At 35.1% G+C, this 24,575-nt stretch overlaps 1 protein-coding gene and 1 pseudogene across 1 annotated transcript; one reads left to right on the forward strand and one right to left on the reverse strand.

Annotated features, from left to right (window-relative positions):
• Positions 1–4,396: 4,396 nt before the first annotated feature.
• On the reverse strand, positions 4,397–6,922 carry LOC120139375 (red chlorophyll catabolite reductase-like). The gene is made up of 2 exons (XM_039154619.1): positions 6,572–6,922; positions 4,397–5,185 (listed from the first exon to the last, which is right to left on the reverse strand). Exons 1-2 carry the CDS (start codon positions 6,905–6,907, stop codon positions 4,574–4,576), a joined length of 948 nt encoding a protein of 315 aa, XP_039010550.1. The 5' UTR covers positions 6,908–6,922; the 3' UTR covers positions 4,397–4,573.
• An 11,656-nt stretch (positions 6,923–18,578) lies between these two features.
• On the forward strand, positions 18,579–23,289 carry LOC120139376 (annotated as a pseudogene).
• Positions 23,290–24,575: the final 1,286 nt, after the last annotated feature.

Raw genomic sequence — 24,575 nt, forward strand, 5'->3', positions numbered from 1 at the left:
TCCCAGAGAAAAGAGACAGGACATTAATACCACCATGGAACATGTTTCTATACAGATCCTTGTATATGGTTTTTATGGAAAACCTAGAAGTATTTCCACCTCATCAGATTCAAGTAGAACAAGTGCTCATAGCATCTTCTGGAAGTGTTCTTTGAGTTATCTGATCTGGTTTGGTATGAACCCTAAAAACCAATCATTGAATTTGGAAGATGAAAGTGCTCATAGCATCTTCTGGAAGTGTTCTTTGAGTTATCTGATCTGGTTTGATATGAAAAAAACCAATCATTAAATTTGGAAGATGAAAGTGCTCATAGCATCTTCTGGAAGTGTTCTTTGAGTTATCTGATCTGGTTTGATATGAAAAAAACCAATCATTGAATTTGGAAGATGAAAGTGCTCATAACATCTTTGGAAGTGTTCTTTGAGTTAGCTGATCTGGTTTGGTAAGAACCACATAACCAATCATTGGAATTAAAAGATGAACTGCAGATCGTCTTCATTAAGAAGTTTCTTTTCAAGCTTCTTTTGCTTATTCCTTTCCCAAAAATCATAGCCCAAGTTTCGGCTTTTCTTGTAATTGGGATCATTGCATAATGACTTCCTACCTTTTACATGAAGAAGTGCATCAGCAGCCTTAGTCATTTGAGCAGCACATATGAAATCTGTCAATTCTGCAATTGATGAATCTGGACCACATCTCTCCATGGCTATTGAAGCTTCAGCCTTTGAGAATCCCATTTTTGTCAAGTATAACAGTTTATTCTCCTCATCAGAATCAGAATTCAAGATTTCTCGGTATTAAAAGAACTATCGATATCTGTGAAATCATCTTGAAAGGTCACTTCATAATCAGATGAGTTGTTATCAGAATCAACATGTTGCATGAATGCAAGCTTTTCAAGAGCCTATACTATTGAGTTTTATTCTCAAGAGGTTTTGCGACATTATATCTACATCTACATTTGTCAAAGATGATAAGATTCTCTGATTTGAAGAAAAAAGATTTATTGGGTTTCTACAACTGAAGAAATACTCAGTTCACCAATCTGAAATCAAATAACTTAACATTCATGCATCATATTTAGGCATTTGCAAAAATATGTGCATTTTCATTCATTCTCATCCATGTTGAATTTTGACAGGAATTTCAAAGATTTTTAGCAAAGATTCAAATCCATCAATTGATGGATTAACATTGCCAGGTAGAGTTCATAATGAAAAGAACTCATCATCTGAAGAGGGAAGAAGAAGTTCATAATGAGAAGAATTTGTTCAACCTTTTGTTTAAATTCATCAATTGATGGATTAACATTGCCAGGTAGAGTTCATAATGAGAAGAACTCATCATCTGAAGAAGGAAGAAAAAGTTCATAATGAGAAGAATTTGTTCAACCTTTTGTTTAAATTCATCAATTGATGGATTAACATTGCCAGGTAGAGTTCATAATGAGAAGAACTCATCATCTGAAGAAGGAAGAAGAAGTTCATAATGAGAAGAATTTGTTCAACCTTTTGTTTAAATTCATCAATTGATGGATTAACATTGCCAGGTAGAGTTCATAATGAGAAGAACTCATCATCTGAAGAAGGAAGAAGAAGTTCATAATGAGAAGAATTTGTTCAACCTTTTGTTTAAATTCATCAATTGATGGATTAACATTGCCAGGTAGAGTTCATAATGAGAAGAACTCATTATCTGAAGAAGGAATAAGAAGTTCATAATGAGAAGAATTTGTTTAACCTTTTGCTCAAATCCACCACTTGATGAATTAGCTTTGCCAGATAGAGTTCATAATGAAAAGAACTCATCTGAAGAAGGAAGAAGAAATTCATAATGAGAAGAATTTGTTCAACCTTTTGCTCAAATCTATCATTTGATGGATCAACTTTCCAGAGAAAGTTCATAATGAGAAGAACTCATCTGAAGAAAGAAGAAAAAGTTCATAATAAGAAGAGCTTATTCAACCTTTTAAATGACTCTATCAAAGAAGGAAATAGGTCAACATCATCCCCAGCGGAAAGTTCATAATGAGAAGAACTCATCTGAAGAAAAAGAAGAATTTATTCAACATCTCCATATTAATCAAGTGAAATCAAATGAAAAAAACTTGTTATCTTTTCGTCTTTGCTCTATTCTTATTAAGAATAAGCAAAGAGGGGCAGCTGAAGATATTCATTTTTTTTCATTTAAATGTTATTTATATTATTATTATTATTATAATTAGTATTATTATTATTATTATTAATATTATATAATTACAAAACCTGGAGCCCAATAATCAGGCCCATATTACAAGCCCAAACCAGATAGAAACCCTAAAACATTTAGGGTTTCAATTAGGGTTTTCTAACCCTAGCCCCGTGCGCCGCCGCCTCAAGGGTTTCCAGCCGCCTCTGAAGCCATTCCAGCTGCCGCTGCCTCCAGAAGTCCTCAGCCACTGCCGTTGGTTCCAGAAGGCCACACGTCCACTGTCTACGCTCCCCCAATGCCACGAAGCCGCCCCGAAGAAGCCTCCAGAAGCTCTGCTACCACAACCCCAACCGTCCACGTCGCCTCTATAGTGAGTCACCAGCATAGCTTTGGTGACTCACCGAACTTTTCACCCTTCAGACCGGTCCGATGGCCACACCGGTGATGGCTATAAAGCCATCACCCCATCTGCGAAAAAAGACAACGGAGCCAGAGAGACAAAAACCAAAAGCAAAGATACCAAAAAAGAGACCAACTCACAACAACCAGCAACCAAAAACAAAAGAAAATGGAGGAGAGAAGCTTACCGAGGAAGCTACGACCACCGGACCTCTTCAAACGTCACCAAAACCTTCGAAAACCGAAGGTATTTTTCTTAGATTTGCTCCGATCGGGAGCCGTTTAAAAGAAAAAACCATCGGAACCGTCATTAGGACGGTCCGATCTATATTTTAGTATAAAAAATTTTATTCCGTCCACCGAAGACGGTGGCCGGCGGCGGAAGAACGCCAGCGGACGGCTGCCGGCCGGCTGGCTTCTCTATGTTTTAGAGAGAAGCGAGAGAAAATTCTCTCTCTCAGAGAAGAGAGAGAGAGGAAAAAAATGAGAAATGAAGCTGGCCCTTCGGGCCAGCCGGATTTGGCTTTAAATAGCCCTTCCCGAACGACGTCGTTTCGGGGAGGGCTATTTGTGTAATTGTTTAATTGTTAAATCCCGTCTGCCATCCCTCAAATTTGTAAACTTTACATTTTAGTCACTAAATCAATTTATAATCCTTTTAATTCGGTTCTTTAATTTCAATTTTATTTATTTTAGTCCTTTATATTAAAATAATATATATAGGGTAAATAACATATTTAATCCTTTAATTTTAATAATTAATGTTTTAATCCCGAGTTTATATTTTTAATTTATTTTAATCTGATATTCAAATTTTAGATAAGTTTTATTTTAGTCACTAAATTAATAAATAAGAAAATAACATGTTTAATCCCTATAATTTTGATTAATCATGAATTAGATTTTTAATTTTAATTTTACTATAATTAAGTCACCAATTTTAAATATTTTCATATAGTTCTAATTGTATTTTTATTGTTTTAATTTTACTTGTTTATATATTTAAATATTTTTTCATAAATATATATATAATAAATAATAATTTATTTTTTTCAATAAATTATTTTAATATTTTTCAAAATCGAAGAAAATGGCAGTCTTAATACAACTGGATGTCCTATTCTGGTATTTTAAAATTAAATATTATAAAAATATTATTTAATTTTATTCAAATTAATATTTATTAATATCAAAGAAAAAAACTGTCTTAAGGCACCTAGAAGTCATTTTCTGATATTTTTAAAATAAATAAATTTTTTATATAATTTTGAAATAATAGGATTATAAATTAAATATATTTTGAATTTTTAAATTTTTAATAATAGAGACAAATTATAATTAAAAAGTACCAATTTTGGGCGTTGTAGGGGTGCTAATCCTTCCCTAAACGTAACCGACCACGAATCCCTTTTTATTATTAAAAAGAACGAATTTTTGGTTATAAACGCAGATCAGTTCATTTTTTTAATTGATGTTTTCTTAAAACTCTTTTAAAAAAAATAATTTTTAGGTATTCGACCTACCTGACCCAAAAGGCCGATGGCGACTCCCAAATTATTTTCAAAACCATTTATTCACATCAATTTTCCCGCCAAATAAATTTTTCGTGCCCGGACGAAAACGGATTACGACAAAAGGCACTGTGAGCTGACTTATTAACATCATTTTGATAATTTTTCATTCGAGTTTATTTATAATGCTTTGGGTCGAGTTTGAAATTTGAACGAATCAAATTCGTGTATTTTAATATTTAACCCAATTTTCTTTTTTGTATAATATCGAATAATTTCTTAAACGTGAACTCACGAAAAAAAATAACAGAAATTAGAATCTAACATTTGAATAAACCCACTCAAACAGTTGGATTAAGTTTTGAATTACAAAAGATCAGACCCTATTTCAATTACTTGAACCGAGTAAAATAGCTACTTAAATTATTTCCCAAGGCCGAGATTTCATTTTACGCATGCATTGATTTGGCACTCAGCCATTGTATGCTTCCCTTATCACCTCTAATACGCGATTTGCTATGTCGGGCCCAAACAAACTTGGGAAGCTTGAACCTATGTCAATCTCAATGGTCTTGTTCTTAATCAACCCATCCCTCGCCTCCAAATATGCCTTTCCTGCCTCATCAACGTTTCTATGTCCGCATGCGCATCGGTCCAACCATATCCCCAATGCATCTTTTGCTACCGGATGTACATGACCCTTTATAATCTCCTCCATGCGTCCTTCTCCGGCTCCCTCCGTATTGATTCGGATCATGATTGACGTTGGGGATGTAAGGCACCGAATGTAAAGAGCAGAGGAGTAGTAAGGTTGAACTTCTGGGAGTTCCTCAAACGTTTGCCTAAGTGATTCGAGTCGGGTGTTCTCGTAAAAATTATTAAGGTACTCGGGATATAAGACTAGGTCCTTTCGAGGGGGCAGATCCAGAAGGAAAACAAGCGATGTAGGGCTACTCTGTATGAGTTCAATCAGGAAATTCGGGGCATCTGTGGAAGCATTCAGATATGTTGAAAGGCTTGTTATGTTCAGTGCTCCCCCTGTTGGCAGCTTACAGTGTATCCAACTTCCTAGTACGAAATCAACCTGAAACATCCATAATTCCATATTTTCAGAATCCCGGATATGGAACACTAGATCATAAGGCTTGCAAATCAGCAAAATACCAACTGACCAATCTCAGATGGCATATGAAGCAATATAGTGCATTTACAGAAATGAAAACAGCAGCTCATGGTGCTCGACATTTGTGTAACAGCGATGGTACTAGAGTGTTACTGAGGAAGAACCTATGCATCTTCACAAATGTTTTAATAGCCACTAGCTTAGCACTCAAAGAGAGATAACTAGTTCCTGGGCAACACAGCCAAGAATTCAAATACAAAACAACATATGATGCTGTTTTGATTCCATGAATCAGTTTAAAAATGAACAGGATATCCTAAACATCATCCCTAGTTCCCTACCTTTTCAGGGACAATTATCAACTTTGGTGAAAATGAGCGTTAAAAAATTGGAGTTTGGGACCTGAAGAAGTTATTTTAAGCATTCTTACAAAAATGATACATCTAAAATTTACCAGAAGATGCATACACACAGAGGTTAGAACTAGGAAGTAGGACGAGCATAAAAACATGCAAAGCTTATCCAAATCCATTGATCATACTAATACTAGAAAACATCTCATTGTTCTTTTAATTCATTTGATTTATTTTCTCCGGAGTGGGGGTTAAGGTGAACGTCGTTATTCTTCATCCATTGGGTGAACTCTTGTATTCACTACCTATGAACTATATACTTCATCTTGCCTTTCAAAAGTTCAATTGGCCAGCTAAGCTAGCAACCTTCAGATTATATGGAATTATAGGAGGAAAAATTTTAATTTCAAATTTAGCACCTTAGGAAACATTAACCTCAAATCAAAGACCACAAGCAATATGCAAAAATCTGCATCCAAAACCATGTAATAATGCATATAACATGAACGATTCTACCTAATATTCTTTATACACTTCTCTTGATTTGACTAACAGCAATTGTTGAAGCTTTCAACAAGCCTTATGACCAATGAACCAAAACTAAATTATTGCATTCAAAAATTAGGAATATCCTAATCACTAGAACCAACGGCAAAACGTTTCTATACCGAAAGTTGTGCCCATGAACCAACAAGTTCTAAGCATGGAACCCTAAATTCATCAACAATTCAACATTTCTAATTCTACCCTTGCAATAACAACTTGTGTTTGTTAAGCAGTTGATCATTAAAAGGATGCATTTTCCGTTCAATTTGAGTTCATTCTCATTTCAGTTACTTGAGAAGTTGCCAACTAAGCGTGCATACTCGAGTTAAATAAGCAAAAAATTGAACAGTGTGAATGGGCAGCTTTGAAAAATCGAATTGCCCAAGTTTGCATGCTTCTTAACTATAAATGAAACAACTGAAGTGAAAAGTTTAGAGTAAAAGTATACCGGAGAAGAGGTATGGCCTGATCTGATATAAAGTGAGCCATGGGAGTTCCCACTTGGAGTGTAGTAATACTGTACATCAGAGGGTAGAGTGCATGGTTTGAGCTGAGAGTCCAGACGATCCTCCATCGTGGATACGAGATCAACCATAAGGTTCCTATGTGGGGCAGAGACGAATGGGAAATCCGTGTACTTTTGGGGGGCGATTTCCATGGGAGATGACGATGATGGTGCAGAAGATGAAAAGAATTGAAGCCTGGGTGAAGGCGGAGCCAGAGAAGAAGCAAGTGAAGAGAGAGGGATAGGGGAATTTAGAAAACGTGGGAATATGACGGCCATTAGTTGTTGTGTTGTTCAGTTGCCTGCCTGCCCCTTGTATTTAATCAATGCAAAGCTTTTTCAACAGTACACGTTACTACGTTACGGCACTAGGCAGAGTACACGGAAATGTGATCATCAGTCCTGGGTACACAGAAATTAGTTGATCTTTATTTTTATATGTAATAGAATAAATAGAGATAAGATAGTAGGTTGTCTTTAATATCAAATAAAATAATAGGTCTTCTACGAAAGCTATTAATTTAATGGTTTCGATGATTCGAGGGTGTATAGGAGCTCTTTTAAAAACAACTACAATATCCTCAACTCCGATTCCTTGCGAATGAAGGTCTTTCATCATTCGTTCCTATAATAGTTTATCAACGATTAATTGGTTGATTGGAAATGAAGAAAAATAATTTTGAATATTCTTTTTTTTAAATAAAACTAATCGCTTTTATTTGCATAAAAAATAGCTACAATGATAAGCAAATGACAAAAAAATAGTGAAAATTATGAAAAAATTATTTTTTGTGGTTCATTTAATTTCGAAACAATTGAGTAAATTTGGAGTTATCACAAGATCTCTAACAGGGCCATTAAGCTAACCCCAATATCACAAATTATCAAAAAATATAACATAAACACTCTAATATGCCTATATAAGCTAACTCCATTAAATTTTTCAACTCATGAAACTATTATGTATTAAATTATAATGTTAGTTCCTATAGTTTTATTTTTTTAAATTTTTTAAAGCATATATTTTTAAAAAATCTAAGGTGTGGATGATTATTTGTGTCATCCCTTATGTGGCGCCAGTTCGGACAAAATCCCGTTAAGACGCGGATAACGATTTGTGCTTGTCCTGATGTGGCGCCAGCTTGATCATCCGCGCCTTTCATGACATGGAGCCAGCTCAGACGAAACCCCACAATTTGTTAGAAAGGGTGCTAGATTGGTAAAATTTGGCAAAACGGTGCCTGACAGGTAATTATTTATTGTGAGAGTGATTTTTGGGTAAAATCACATATTTTAAATTGGGGGTCAACATTACATTGACTCAAATCTAATTAATTTTTTGAACTAATTTAATTAATGAGTTTTATTTTATAACTAAATTTTATTTAATATTTTTTATTTGGATCAAATTTATAAAATTAGAGTCGAGTTGAGTTGTTCGAGTTTCTTTTTAATTAAATGGCAAATATTTTTAATGTTATGATACTAACTAATTCCAATTTAAATTGTTTCTATAATAGCAATAACATTTGGCCGATTGACCAAGCTGCTTATCTTTGTACCCTTATATTATCCTAGGTCATTAGTTCTAAACCCACAAAGAACACTCACCTTCCTTCTCCTGTAATCCCCAATCTTATTGTCCTCTATGTAGGATTAGGATTAGATGTATAATTTGTTAAAAAAATGTACTTTTATACTCATATATATCATATATATGTATTTCCTCATATTTTGTTCATATGCAATATACATATATAATGAAGAGTTGAGGGATTCGATTTACACTTGAAATCAATCCACTCATTATTAAAAATTAAATTATATCTTATTTTATAACTCAAATTTTATTTTATATTTTTCAAGTTGAGTTATATTTTTAACGTCAAGTCAAAAATTAAAAATTTCAAAATGAATCGAATTTTGTTTATCCCTATTATAAACTACAAAAGATTAATCTGGGGTAAATATAAGGGGCAATATTTATTTATAGATAACTCTCAACCATTTGATATTGAACGCTCACACCCCTGATATTCCTAATGCTCGAATATGAGACCTCAAGGAAAAACAACAATTCCTTTACTACCAAGTTCGTTTAGTTTGTGCATAAACTTTCAAATTTTATTTAGAAAACATTACATATTATTATTGTGGGTAAAGTACACAAATGGTCCCCATACTATATGGAATTACTTTATTAAGTCTCTCGACTATTAAAAGTTATAAAATTATCCTCTTGTTATATAGTGTTGCTTTGTTGAGCCCCTCAATTATTAAAATCGTCACCTGCCTATTCATTACATTCCAAACTTGTCCTTTTCCGTTAAAAGATGGGCTATATTTTGAGTTGAACGTTAATATGTTGACTGTGATATGATGAAATCTTGTCCTAAAATCTCAAACCACTATCATATCCCAATCATCATGTTAACATACAACTTAAACAAAAGTCAATTTTTTTAACGGAAAAGGACGAGTTTAGAACATAATCAATTCTCGGGTGATCATTTTGAAACTTTTAATAGTCGAGAGACTTAACAAAGCAACATTATATAGTTGAAGGAACATTTTTTTTTAAATTTTTAATAGTCGAGGAACTTAATAAAGCAGTACCCTATAGTTGAGGACCATTTGTCTACTTTATCCTATTATTTTTTAATATCATACAATAATGTGTTTAAAATTAAATAATAATTTAAGATAGTGGTGTAAATTATTATAGTAATAATAAAAAGGATAAATTACATGTTTATACTATTAATTTTGGTTTGTTTTAGCACCTAAGCTTTTAATTTTTTTAAATCATACCTAAACTTTTGTTTTTATTTCATTTTAGTACCCCCGTTTAAAATTTAAAGTTTGTTGTGTGTTGTGAGTACTATAAATTATACGCAAATAATGTGCAAGTATATATAATCGCTCAAGTAATACAGTGATGAGTGAGTATCGTCTCCATAGGGATTGGGTGAAATTACAAAAGTCTAACCAAAGAATGTAGTAATCTATCTAAGTATAGTTAGTCTTGATATATACAAATGTCACAGCAAATGAAAAGTGTATGAAGGTGGATGTAGATGAATGGTCTGATGATGTAGTGAATGGAAATGTAGTGGCAAGAACAGATGTTTAGTGTTGAAAATGGTGTAATGTCGAGGCAATGAAAAAAGGTAAAAACAGTAAATAAATAGAAAATAAAATGATAAGAATATAATCCTCACGTGACAAGCTTCCATTGGAATGAATGGTAGGGTTTGATTTAAGGATGCTAAACTTATCTCTCTGGTAGATTTATGCTATCTAATCTTCACTTACTCGACAGGGTTTTCCTAAAGTGTTCCCGCTATCTCTAGTCAAAGAAACCTAACAGAATAGGATGCCAAGGCATCTGCTCTCACTCAACGAAGCTGGCAGCCTACGCTATTGATAAAAACACCCTTTTTAGTCGTTGAAATCCCATCCTAGTCTCTCTCGAGTACTAAAAGATTAGGATATAGTATTCCTAGGTCGGTTCAAAGCCCCTTGAAAACACTATAGCCCATTGCTTATGAGGATCTTGTTTTGTGTGTTTCTCTCGAATACTACAAGTATTTTTAGCTTAGGTTTCTCTCGAACACCTAACCTTCATCTTAGAAATGGACACTCTCATGCCTCTTACAAGCTTAGATGGTAAAGCATTCATAAGCAAAGCAAACAAATAACCAAGATAAACATAAATATACCATTAAAAAAAAGTTTAAACAACCATTAAACCAATCACCACCAAATAAGTTAGTTCATAGTGGGGTTCAAAATATCCCAAGAACAAGCCTTAAAATATACGTTTCAATAACCCAAAAATAAAAAAAAATAACAGCAAAAGGGAAGTGATAAGAAGTCTTCGACGCGCGTCACCGGAGGTCTCCTCGGCCACTACGAACCACCTTAGCTCACTAGTTCTTCTCGACACTTAGCTCGCCACTCCTTGAAGCTTTATCAATGGAGGAAAACCCAAGGAAGAAGAAGGGAAAAAGAAGAATAAAAATCTGGTTTTTTTTTTCTTCTCTATGCGTGTGTCTCATGTGTCCTATTCCTTCTCTCCCTTGAGGTGTCATATATCATAAAAATATCTAGGGGTAATGATTAGGTTGTTGGGTGAAAAATACCCCTCATACTCCTAGAATCACACCATAAGCGTAAACCTTATCCTCCAGGTGGCAGTGGTCCTCTGGCAGGCGGTTACAACAATCATTTCACGTGCAGCGCCAGCTGTCCTCATACAGCTGTATCTTTTTGTCATTTTTTGCACCGGAAATGGCAAGACATTTCAATCTGCTTCAGCAACGTGTGATGTCGCGGCATTACTTCCCAAAGAGTCCTTTTGTCTGTTATTCCCTGTACACCACAAACAACTGCACCTTCCTCTCATACAGCACCATTAAGAAATAAAACAACACTACCACCACAAATGCAACTATATGCAATTACATTATCCTAAAATGACTAGAATGAGATTTTAAACAAACAATAACTTAAGTGAAAAAGGCCTTAAAAGTAGCCTTTTTAGGAAGTTAACACACCCCCCAAACTTAAGTTATTGCTTGTCCTCAAGCAATGGATAACAGTTACATAAGCAGAATGTCATGGCAATTTTCAACAATAGAATAGTATGACAAAATTGAATTTCAACCCTCAGAAAAATAGGCTTCAACATGCTAGAGATATCAAGAAATCAAGTACTTTTCCCTAGGTCAAAATCCTTTGTGGTCATGTGTGTGCGTGATTGTATCCAATATATACTTAGCAAATTTAGACAATTTCTAATCAAGTCCCCTAGTTTTTGTCAAGGCATTTACTTATTCATTAAGCATATTTTTACTCACTTTTTATTGAATTTTTTTATATGCTATTACGAAGGGAGTCGGCTCATTACACCTACTCTTCCACACTCTAGGTGTAAGGGAGCATACCTTCCACCCCCGAGCTAGTTAAGTAGAGTCATCCCATGACTTCTTTCATTCACTTATATGCACAAGGCTGCCATTTATTAAAGAGAATTCCAGGCAATGCCACGGCAAAGAGGAGTGTCCCTCTACAGCTATGCCTAAGCATTTATTCACAGTTTCATATATAAGGGAGTTGTTTTTTATTTTTCATTTAAGCACAATACTATATTTCAATGCCAAAACTAACTAGAGTTCATTCATAAAAATTTTCCAAATTTTCTAAGTATAGAGAACATACAAATCGTGTAAAAAAATTCACAAAGCATCAAGCCCTAGAGTGAGTTCTATCATTCTCAACAGTCATTTACATTCCAATTCTAGCCTAACAAAATCATAATCATTGGGTATCCTCAAAACATTCTATCCAATTTTCCTACCATTTACTGATGACATGGCATAATACTACGCTAATGCTATCATGCATGACCTACCAAGAACACTACCTCCCCCAAACTTAAGGGAAGTATTGTCCTCAATGCTTAAAGAGAACTAAACTAAATAAAAACTAAATGTCATGCAATGAAATGCAAACTAAATGAAAATGAATGCAAGTGAGGTACCTTAGGATTTGTGTGGTGGTGTTGCCTTGGAGCTACTATCAACTCCTCGTCTGGTGCGTTTGCGTAGGGGTGATGGGCTGGACTCTGAAGAAGTAGAGTAATAATGCGCAATATTCTTACGTCCAGCCGTGGTTTTGGTATGTCGGCCACTACGTGGTGTAGGAACAGGACTTGGTGTTTCTTCAACAAAGACATTAGGCGGATATTCAGGGGTGTCAGAACGGTGTGGATCAGGAGTCGGGTTATCAACTGGAGGATCGGTTGCATCTTGCTCGGGCTCTGGAGATGACTCGGCATTGAATGCCGGTAGAATTTCGTCTGGAAAGCCAGGGGAATTTCGTAGACCGTGGGGAATAATTTCTTGAAACATCGATTCCACCACAACATCTCTATGCTTCACATATCCAAAGAAATTACTGATGTCACTGTGTAAAGCATGCAGGTGAGTCTGAGTCTGCATCACAGCTTCCTCGAGAGCAAGCAATCTTGCCTCGGTATTTGATTGTGTAGTACCTGTAGATTGCTCATGAACAGGGTCTTTAGACTTGGGATTTTCAATTCCCGATAGCAGTGGTAACCTAGCCCTAGTAATGCCCGATAATCCAGGTAAAATTTCATCAAAAGCATTTTTATTGACCTTTTTCTTATGACACAAAGCAGTAATTAAGTTAGGAAACACTAAAGCACTTGTCTTTTTACCCAAACAATCATGAACTTGATGAACAATAATACGACCAACATCAATAGTACGTGATACCATTATCGAGTGTAAAAGTAGTAAGCGAGAAAGTGATACCATCGTATTGTGAGAAGTAGGCATGAGTTTATGTTTAAGGAAGTGATTCAATAACTTAGCGTGCGGCTAAATACGTTCCCGGTTGACCGAGTATCTACTGGTTTGACGGCCATTCCACTCAGTGTTTTCAAAGCATAAGTCCTCAACAATCCCGTCGTAGGTGGTGCTATCAGCCTCATTTTCAAACGCGGCATGTCGATCCTCCACATCCTACAAATGATAATATCGATTAATCGTAGAGGGTGTAAATCGAATCTGTTTACCTCACACAAAAATGGCATGTTGGTTTGGCTTAGAAATATTTGCGTAAAACTCCTTAACCAACGAGGCATTCACCGAACCCGGATGCCTTGCAAATTTCTTCCATTTGAGTGGTGTGACAATATCCATCACATCTGGACCAAAGCCATTATCGGTCTCCTCAGTAAAAATGAAACCCAACTCAAAGAAGAGTTTTCAGTTTTTGAAGTTTTGAAACCGAGCCTTGGCTTCCTCGTTCTCAAACTGTTGGAAAGTGGAACCTTCAAGTGCAGCCGGTCTAGTGCGTACCATTTTCAACGGTTGTGAAGTAAGAAAAATGGAAAAAGAATTAGCTTTTGAAAGCTTTGGGGAGTTTCGGTTATGGAGAGAAAGAGTGAAGAAGATGAGGAAATAAAAGAAAAAGTAAAAATTAAAATGAAATAGAAAGAGTTAAGGATGAAAGAGAAAATAAAAAGTTAAAAATTTGAGAGGGAGATGGGGTGATGGGACGGTTAAGAAATGGTTGGATGAGGGGTAATGTGTGTATAGGAAAGGAAAATAAAACTGCCAAAAGTAATGATAGTGATAGGACAAACATGAGGAAAGAGAAAAAGAAATGTCAGAAATAAAATAAATTAAAAAGAAACAAATCAAAAGAATATCTCTGCAATTAATGTGTTGTCCTCTCCTCCCTTTGGTAACCGCTCCTTGCACGGTTTGCAGCACTATGGTCCCTGCAAATTAAATAAAAAATTATCTACAAAATAAAATATAAATATAAATAAAGAAAATATTAAATTTTAAAAAGAAATTATTTATGAACAGACACAAATTCAATGTCGTGGCATCGAAATTTGGTTTTCCTTGGAGCACTCTTCAACATCGCGCAGATGCAAAACTGCCTTATGTGCGGTGGTGGAACTCCAGTATAGGCTTTGAGACGCTGGCCATTAACTTTAAAGATCGTCCCATTTGTATTTTTAATGTCAACAGCTCCATGGGGGTAGACATAATGCACCTCAAATGGCCTTGACCATCGAGATTTGAGCTTTCCAGGAAAAAGTTTAAGTCTGGAGTTATAGAGCAAAACTTGTTGGCCTACATGAAAATTTGTGGCATCAGTTTCTGGTCATGCCACTTTTTGGTTTTCTCTTTGTATATCCGAGCATTCTCATATGCTTGTACTCTAAACTCTTCCATTTCATTAAGTTCCAACAGTCTCTGCTCCCCAGCTAGTTGAGCATCAAAATTCAATTGCTTGATGGCCCAATAAGCTTTATGTTCAAGTTCAACCGGGAGGTAACAAGCTTTTCCATATACCAGCTTAAAGGGTGACATCCCCAAAGGAGTCTTGAATGTTGTTCTATACGCCCAAAGTGTTTCATCCAACTTTGGCGACCAATCCTTACTCCTTGGGTTTACCACTTTCTCTAAAATCTGCTTGATTTTGCGATTGGATATCTCAGCTTGGCTATTTGTCTGCGGATGATATGTCGTGGCAATCTTATGTCGAACTCTATATCTCTTCAATGCCTTGGCAATCAACTTGTTATCAAAATACGTTCCCTCATCACGTATAATAGCACGAGGTACTCCAAACCGAGTGAAAATATACTTGTGCAAAAACTTGAGTACGGTCTTGTAGTCATTTCTTGATGTTGCTATTGCCTCCACCCACTTTGACATATAATCCACAGCAAGCAATATATATAATTTTCCTTCAGAAGATGGGAATGGTCCCATGAAATCGATGCCCCACACATCAAACAGCTCTATCTCTAAACACTATAGCCCATTATTTATGAGGATCTTGTCTTGTGTTTCTCTCGAATACTACAAGTATTTTTACCTTAGGTTTCTCTCGAACACCTAACCTTCATCTAAGAAATGGACACTCTCATGCCTCTTACAAGCTTAGATGGTGAAGCATTCATAAGCAAAGCAAACAAATAACCAAGATAAAAATAAATATACCATTAAAAATAAAGTTTAAACAACCATTAAACCAACCACCACAAAATAAGTTAGTTCATAGTGGGGTTCGAAATATCCCAAGAACAAGCCTTAAAATATTCGTTCCAACAACTCAAAAATAATAAAAAAATAACAGCAAAAGAGAAGTGAGAAGAAGCCTTCGACGCGCGCCACCGGAGGTCTCCTCGGCCACCACGAACCACCTTAGCTCACTAGTTCTTCTCGGCGCTTAGCTCTCCACTCCTTGAAGCTTTATCAATGAGGAAAACCCAAGGAAGAAGAAGGGAAAAAGAAGAATAAAAATCTGATTTTTTTTCTGCTCTATGCGTGTCTCTCTTGTGTCCTATTTCTTTTCTCCCTTGAGGTGTCATATATCATAAAAAATATCTAGGGGTAATGATTAGGTTGTTGGGTACAAAATACCCCTCATACCCCTATAATCACACCATAAGCGTGAACCTTATCCTCCAGGTGGCAGTGGTCCTCTGGCAGGCGGTTACAACAATCATTTCACGTGCAGCGCCAGCTGTCCTTGTACAACTGTATATTTTTGTCGTTTTCTGTGCCAGAAATGCCAAAGCATTTTAATCTGCTTCAGCAACGTATGATACTGCAACATTACTTCTCAAAGAGTCCTTTTGTCTATTATTCCCTGCACACCACAAACAACTGCATCTTCCTCTCACACAACGCCATTAAGAAATAAAGTAGCACTACCACCACAAATGCAACTATATTTAACTACATTATCCTAAAATGACTAGAATGGGCTTTTAAACAAACAATAACTTAAGTGAAAAGGCCTTAAAAGTATCCTTTTTAGGAAGTTAACAACGTTACAAAAAAATTGAAAGTTTAGTTGTAACGCCCTGAATTCTGGGTTAGGAGTTTCGGGTTTATTTGAATGGAACTTAGGATGAATTTTCCTAGTTTACGAAGACTTAAACTAAGTGGTTTCTAAATTGGGCTTAGGATGAGCTCGATAAGAGATAGAAAGGGCGTCTTTTAAAATGAACCAAATGAAGAAGGATTAGGGAGATAATTAGACCAATTTTTGAAACAAAGGTTGAAACTCCTTAATTGTTGGTGATATCACGTATAAATTCTCTTATCTTTTTCACCCCAACATTTGTCTCTTCCTCTTCACTCTTCACCTTATTTGTTCTTCCTCAAGAGCAAACAAAGTTAAAAGCTTTAAGAAATTTGAGCACCCCTTGAGGATCCTAAGGTAAGAATCATAAACTACATCTTCCAAGCTTTCATTCAATCCCTCTTTTGCAAGATTTGACTGAGTTACCCAAAAACATGTTTTAGTGTGGGATTATGAAACTTTAAGTTCTAGTTCGTTTTGTGAAGTTTGAGTTGTAAGAAAACATTTTTAACTTCATCCTAAGACTCAAAATGGGTTCACACCTCATTTTCATGGTTTTTTTAGTGAAAGAGCAAAGGGGAAGCTCTTAAGGTAAGAGGCAAAGCAAAGCTAATCCATGGGTGATTTGGAGACATTTTCAAGTAACTTATTATCACGGTAACACGATTCCAACTTATCCATACCACATGGAGGCCATTCAATGTGCATAAATGGTTTGTTTAGCTCATGAAAGAACGCTAGAGTAAATTTATGGTAAATCTTTTGTTTAATGTTTGTAAGTATGAAAGATTACTCATTTTGACCTTTAAGACCTTAAATGAGACTTTAATAATATTTTTTAGTCTTAGGGGATTGATTGGATGAGATTTAGAAGCAATTTCGTGCCCAAAACATAGCACTTTGGGTCGTCAGTATTAGTATTAGAAGAACAATACCGATACTATTCTTCATGTAGTGTAAAAATATAGGCAATTTGTGAGGGTAGTATCGATACTTCCTCAAGGAGTATCGATACTCGTGGTCCAGTTTCAATACTCAAGGGGTAGTATCGATACCAAATGTAAATTAAGGATTCTAGTAGCCATTTTTGGTATCGATACTCTTGGGAGTATCGATAGAGTATCGATACCAAGGTTAGAGTATCAATACTCCCCATACGGGTATCGATACCGAGGTATTTTTCAAAACATCGAAGCTATTTTTAATATCGATACTCAGGGTGAGTATCGATACCCAAGGGTCAGTATCAATACTACTAGCATAGTATACATACCCTTGCCATGATTTTGGATAGTTTGGTTCATTTGGTTTAGGGGTTCAAACTTGGGTGTTTTGAGATCGAATAAGTGTTAAGTACTCAAGACAAGTTAAAACAATCAAGTTAACTGAAATCACACCCAGAAATCAAACGAGTTAGGATGAAATAAGATTGGCCTTTGTCCCGAGTTACTCTCATATTATGACGATCGTCTTTGGTTGTGAAACATCCGGATATTGTTTGATTAGGTATACATCCGATGCACGTACAATTTTTGATCGTACCCAATAATCGGGAGCCTATATGTGGGTTCGAGACGTGAGCTATCGATGCATGTAAAATTCTGGTTCTCGCCCCGAAACTCTCGAGTTTGCGGGATAGGCGAGGGATATAAGTTCTGATGCACGTAAAATTTCGATTCTTACCCCGGGATTGCTCTGTCTCAAGATAAACTAGTATGTAATCCGATATGCACATAAAATTTCTCCAACCACATCGTTATACTTATCTCATGTTTGTTTGTTGATGTACTTTTGAATATTCATGACTTTATGCACCGATATGTTCATACAAAGAATGCATGTAGAATTGCATAGTTTTTTTCGTGGCACCGAGCTTGCTAGCTCAGCATATGGAAAATGTTTCAGTGCGCAGGTAAGTAGAGGATCGACAAGGAGCCTATCGTGCAGATACATTCCAGATCAGTTGTACTAGAGTATGTATTGAGTTTGTTAGAGGGCATATATTTTATTTGGATCTTGTATCTATTCGAGTTATAACTCTGTTTTGATTTAAAAACTCAATGATTTGTATTTGTACGTATTAGGAGATTCTCGTATTTGGTAAATGACGATTTACGGTCTTTTATTTATGTTATGGTGAATGACATATCAATGTTTTGTAAATGTTTTAAAAAAAATTTTGGGTTATCCACTCTGGTGTAATGCTTTAACCGTACGATCTTTGTGTCGAACCAGATTAGAGTGTTACATTATGTACTAAAACAGACCAAAATTGATAGTTTAAGTACTAAACACGTTAAGTGTTTAACGTCAAGGTAATAAAATGAAACAAAAACAAACATTAGACATGATTTTGAAAAAATTAAAAGTTTAAATATTAAAACAAATCAAAACTGATAATTTAAATACTAAAAGAGTAGTTTACCTAATAAAAATTGGACCCTTTTTGAAAAAATATAATGACCGTAAAAGCACAGAGCAAGTAAAAGCCCACTTCCCTCTTACGAAAACAATTCAAAGCTTCCCACGTATTATTGATCCTGAGATTGCCTTTTTCGCCTATTTCTCTCTTTAGGGTTTCAATCCTCCGATTCTGTTCTCAAAGATGTGGCACGAAGCGCGGAGATCAGAAAGGAAGGTTCAAGACATGATGGACGCGGCTCGAAAGAGAGCGCAAAGACGGGCCATCTACCTTGCCAAAAGACGCGGCGATCCTCAACAATCCATTCAAGTCATCGGCTCTCGCTGCCGTATCCACCAAGACGACGCCCTTTATCATGCCACTCAAGACCAGCAGGGCTTGTAAGCATCAATTTTACCTTATATAATCTTCTATTTCATCCATTAATATCTCTAATTTATTCCTTTTGTTTACAGGATTCCTTGGAATGGAAAACAAGATATTTTAATAGATAGTTAGTTTTGATTTCTCATTTATCTTCATTACCAGGATCCTTTTAGAAGAATTTTTTAAAATTAATTTGTTATACACATGTTTTAGATTTGATGGCCGAACCCTACTTGATTTTATTCGGGAGCCAGGGACACGGCATTTTAGGAATCAAGAGAAGTCCGAAAAGGAAGAAGAAGTAGAAGAGTTTGTTAATTTCGAGCGATATCGGGATTTAATTAAGCATCGCCGTAGAGGATGTCGGTACTTTGTTATTTCTCTGAATTGATAAATTGTGTGTTTAGTCCTGTTCATTTCCAATGCCTCTTTTTTGGTTGTATTGCAATGTAAGAAGGATAGAAATTTGTTATAAGAATAGCGATGAGTAAACTTTATGAGATGAGGCTTGTATCTTTGACAATTACCGATGAGGATGGTTTACAACATGTGAATTTGGAAATGGAGGCAAAAGTAATCGCACCATTTCAACCAGACAGGTTTAATATGTTCTTTCCTATACTCTTTGTACCCTTTGATAAGATATGTGATGCATGTGATCAGTGGCTGATCCAGAAAATTTTTGAGGGTGCACACACATGCATTAATAACATAAAATTTTGTATGGGCCGGGTAGACAAACAAAATTTCAGAGTGGGAACAACTAATAAAATAAGTAAATAACCGAAAAATATGGATTTCAGGGTGGGCACTGAACAAATGGTGGATCCCCCACTGCATGTGATAGTACTAAAGTGTTTTTCCCTACAAAATATTAGTGTTGGCAGTATTCAAATTTCTAACAGAGTCTGGTTCTCTACAAATACTTTTGCTGCATGCTGCATGGGGGGCTCTGGTATGATCTTAAACATGGACATAAGATGGTGGTTGCAGGAGATATATTTTCTGTCTCATGCTGTTTGGAATTAAATGTAGACATATCTTAGTTTTATTAAAGAAGATCAAAGTTATAAACTTGGGTTTCTTTGTATTGTTCTTTCCATATGGCCTTTTGGAAATCATCTTTGATGGGTTTATTCTCTGTTTTAGTAGTTAATTTACTGCAAAGCAGGAAAGAGGCATTTTCCAATGGCTTTGGTTCATATATCATAAAGATCATTTGGTGGCCTTCTTTATAAGGTTTTCTTTAGATCGTTTCTACAGCTGATGAGCATCCTTAATTTTGTTTCTTTGTATGCATGATACGATTTCATCTGAAGTGCCCTGTTGGCTGATTTCACTGATGCTGATGTATCTGACTTCTATCTGTGGTTATGTTGCTTTTTTCTTTTTTTTTGGGGTATATTTGGCAGATCACAACCTGCACAATCAACCAATAAAGGTTCTTATTCCCAAGTTGGATTCTCTTATGATGGAAGTGGGAAAGAAGAATTTCATTTTTCTGATGTGGATGCAGAAGATGATGAGGAAGAAGAAGATGAGGATTTCAACAGTGATGATAGTAATGATGAAGGAATGGATATAATAGCAAAAGAATTTGGTGTGAAAAGGTATGGTTGGCTTGTTTACATGGACAAAAAGGCAAAAGAGGAGGAAAAAAGACAGAAGGAAGTAATCAAAGGCGATCCTGCAATTGTAAGTTTGTTAAGATACATTGTTTATAGTTGCAGTTTATTATTAAAATTGTTGATAACACGTCTTAAATTCTAAACTTTTCAGAGGAAATTGAGTCGCAAAGAAAGGAGGAAAGCTTCTCAAATAGAGAGGGAGAGAGAAAGAGAAGCTGCTCGGATGACTGGAGCACGAGTCCTTCATAATGATCCCTACCGGTAAAATTTTTAGAAGATATTTGATATGAGCTTGTAGAATTGGGGGGGTAGGGGTGAGATCCACTCGGTTCGGTTCTCAAATTAATTTTTTGTTTTTGACTTTTTTACATTTTTTTTGACAAAATGAATTTGTTTAATGCTTTTTTTTTATACATTTTTTTGATAAATTTTCAGTCTTTTTACGTAAATATTTCTAAAAAATAAAATTTCAAATAAATAGAAAGAATTAATAATTCTTATATAATATTTTTGAGTTATTTTCATTACTTGAAGTATAGAACTTTTATTTTCCCATTATAAAAACAAAAAAATATAAATTAAATAAAAAAGAATTTGATTTGGTTTGGTTAACCATGTTTTTTTTTAAAATTTGAATTCCATAAACCAACCAAACACTTTGGTTCGGTTTTTGGTTCGATCATTTTTTCCTCAACTCTAGAATTGGGTATGACATCATGCATGACTTGCTGATATCTTTTTCCACGTACAGGGTGTCTAGGCGGAGTCCAACCTATGATGCTTATCCACGTTCTAGGAGGTATAATCCTTCCTAGATTTCTGTTGAAGCTTTTATTTGAGGCTCATAAATGGAATTTATGTATTGATTTTCGTATTCAGGTCAAGATCACGTTCATATTCTCCACCATACTCAAGGCGCCATGCGCATGGTAGTTATTCTGATGATTCTTATAGAAGTAAACCTTTCTGGTTTAAAATATATCTGCCCTAGGGTTATCAGCATAACTGGAACGAGGGAGTCGGAAGGAGGCTTCCCCTCTAAAGCTCACATTCTTCCTGAAATGGCATTTGTGTGAATGCTTCCCAGTATTACAGAACATTGACGAATCTAATGTTTTTCCTTCCCTGCAGGCTATCTTCTGGTCAAATACTTGAGGCACTTCATGTTGATCCTGCATCTGGCGTGTCTCTTGATAAAGAAAAGAGCAGTGAAGTGTCAAAACCAACAGTAAGGTATCACCATAATTTTTGCTTATATGATCATATTTGTCATGTGAGAGTTATTTGAGTTTTTGGTTTATTGTTTTGCATTGTCTTGATTTTAACAGTTGTATTTCCTTTCTGTCAGTGGATTACCAACGTTAGCCAAGTTAACAAAAGCAAGTGCCTCTGGAGGTCCCTCCAAACAGGGGCCGGTAGAGAAGAAAGAAACTCCTCAAGAGCGGCTAAAAATGATTATGAACAGACAGTTTAATAAACAAAGTATGTGTGTACTTTTTCTTATTGTACTTTTTTCCCTATATAGCTATTTAGTTTATCTGTAAATATACTTGGGAGTAAAAGAGTGTATGTAGTGTTACACGTTTTCTGGAGTTCTGTTATTGGTTTGATAAGGTGATGTCTTCTATAGTTAAGAAAGACACTGCGGTGGAAATGGCTAAGAAGAGAGAGCAGGAGCGTCAAAGACTGGAAAAACTTACATAAACCAGTCGATTAAGTTGCCAGAGGCATCGCAGCCGCAGTAGGAGTTTCAGTCGCTCTCCTCCAAGGTTATATCTTGAAGTATTTTTATCTCTATGATCTATCCATATGGCTGATGAATATTTTCTGCAGGAGAATAATGTCTCCTTGCAAACCAACCAAAGATGATGAAATTTTCGAGTTGTCCCTCAGTTATTTTATTGTTATGAGGTAACTTGGAGGTATTAAGATGATGTAGTAGCCTCGTATACAAAAGAGGAGTTGCTGCCTGAAGTTTAAACAAAATAGACATCCAGAAAATTATGTCTTAGTTTAGTACCATCATGCATTCTCTTCTTCGTCTTTTGTTTCTTTCCCATCTTCAACGGATTTTGTGTAATTATTTTCTCTTAACTGCTGTTGATTATATTGGATGATGTAGTAGCCTGTTATACAAAAGAGGAGTTGCTGCCTGAAGTTTAAACAAAATAGACATCCAGAAAATTATGTCTTAGTTTAGTACCATCATGCATTCTCTTCGTCTTTTGTTTCTTTCCCATCGTCAACGGATTTTGTGTAATTATTTTCTCTTAACTGCTGTTGATTATATTCTCTGTCGAGTTATATATGATGTTTACAGGGCAACTATGTATTTTAGCTATATGCACTCTTTGTGTAAGAACTTCTTGTTCTGCTCTCTTAAAAGATGTAATATTTATCTGGTGGATAATATCTTTACTGCAGAAGGTATCGACGGAGTAGAAGTCCTAGGAGTTCTAGAAGATATTATTCTCGCTCACGCTCAGGATCTGTGTCCCACTCTCGTTCTCGTTCTCGTTCAGTTTCCTGCTCTCCAAGGTTGTGGTTCTGCCCTGATGGTCGGACTTATTTTCTGTTGCTCTGATATGTAATGTTTGGAGGCTCATTAAGGGTTTGTATAAAAATGCAGGGTAAGAAGCCGTTCGAGGTACTGAATAGGTGTGTTTGCGGTAAATGTTGGAGGCAGAAGTATTTGATGTGAATTCAGTGCAGTTATCCATCAATGCTAGTTTTGGTCTCCTGCTTGCCAATATATTGTAGGGTGTTATTTTCTAATGAGCTATGCAACTATCTTCTGGACTTTATGGAATTGCATGTAATATTATAGCCCAGTTTGTTTTATATGCTTGGATTTTTTTCTGCAACTGAAAAATGCCTCTTATAAAACCCATTTTGTATTATGTCTGTAATTAGGGATAAATAAAGTGGGTTAAAGGGAAACTCTTAACAAAAATAGTAATTGAAAAGAGAACTTGGGCTTCTTGAGCTTTAAAGCATTGTGTATGGAAATTTTGAGAATTGTAATGCAATATATTCACTGTTAAACTATGTGCATTTTCTTTTATATTCTTGAGATATCTGAGACGGTAAAACTTTACGCATCTTCTTTCATATTCCGAAATTATATTTAACATTAGGTGATGAGGATGCAGGCCATTTGAATTGATTTTGAGTTCTAGCATTATAAATTCTGCTGGATTTTTTTAAAATTCGAGCTAAATTATAAAATCGAACTTAAATAAATTGAATAGTAACTTAAAATTTTAATAATTAATGATTGGTTCCAAGTTTGAGTCGAGTCGCTAAACTCTCTATGATATATGCATATAACTAATGGAAAATTAATAAAAAAAAATACATATGAATTGTATATGATTATAAAAAGATCTTTTAACTTGAAATTAAATAATATCATAATATTATAAATATTTATAATTAATTTTAAACAAAGAGTCGAACAACTCGACTCAATACAAATTTTATAAATTGATTCGACTCATAAAAATTTCACATTAAATTTAAGTTATCAAATAAGACCCATTAACTCGAATAATTTAAAAAAATTTACTCGATCGAACGCTCACATCATATCTGATATAAATGTGCGGCTAGCATGACGTGACACGATCAAAGTAAATATTTTTTATGAATTATGAATGATTTAGTTTCATTTTTCTAACAAGTGCACAAATGAAGGAACGTTTATGAGGACATTAGCAAGTTGGCTTCATTTGAATAAACTACCTTAATTTTCATTTCTATTATGTTTGGTCATTCAACTATTTTCTTTTCAAAATCATACATAACATTATGTTTTTATTTTAATTTGATCACCCACCGGTACAAAAATTAACAAAATTACTAATATGGTGTTTTTGTAATGATGATGTGACATTACCTTATGATGATATGTCAACATCATCGTTGATTTTTTAACGACTGGTGATCAAAATAAAACTAAAACTAAATGTTAAGTATAATTTTGAAAAAAGAATAGTTGGGTGACTTAAACATATAAGAAGTGAAGTTAGGGTTATTAAACGTATAGTTTCTGTAATTACCCTCAAGGGTAAAACCTTTTCCGCAACCTCTCTATGTTTGTGTC

The sequence above is a fragment of the Hibiscus syriacus genome, unplaced genomic scaffold (assembly GCF_006381635.1).
Source record: "Hibiscus syriacus cultivar Baekdansim isolate YM2019G1 unplaced genomic scaffold, ASM638163v2 tig00110744_pilon, whole genome shotgun sequence".
Classification (NCBI taxonomy): Eukaryota; Viridiplantae; Streptophyta; class Magnoliopsida; order Malvales; family Malvaceae; genus Hibiscus; species Hibiscus syriacus.

Excerpts from the sequence above, each read along its gene's own strand:
- LOC120139375 (XM_039154619.1), bottom strand. The coding sequence starts at position 6,907 with ATGGCCGTCATATTCCCACGTTTTCTAAATTCCCCTATCCCTCTCTCT. Across the intron at positions 5,186-6,571 it reads CAGGCCATACCTCTTCTCCG|GTTGATTTCGTACTAGGAAG; the intron begins GTATACTTTTAC and ends TGGATGTTTCAG.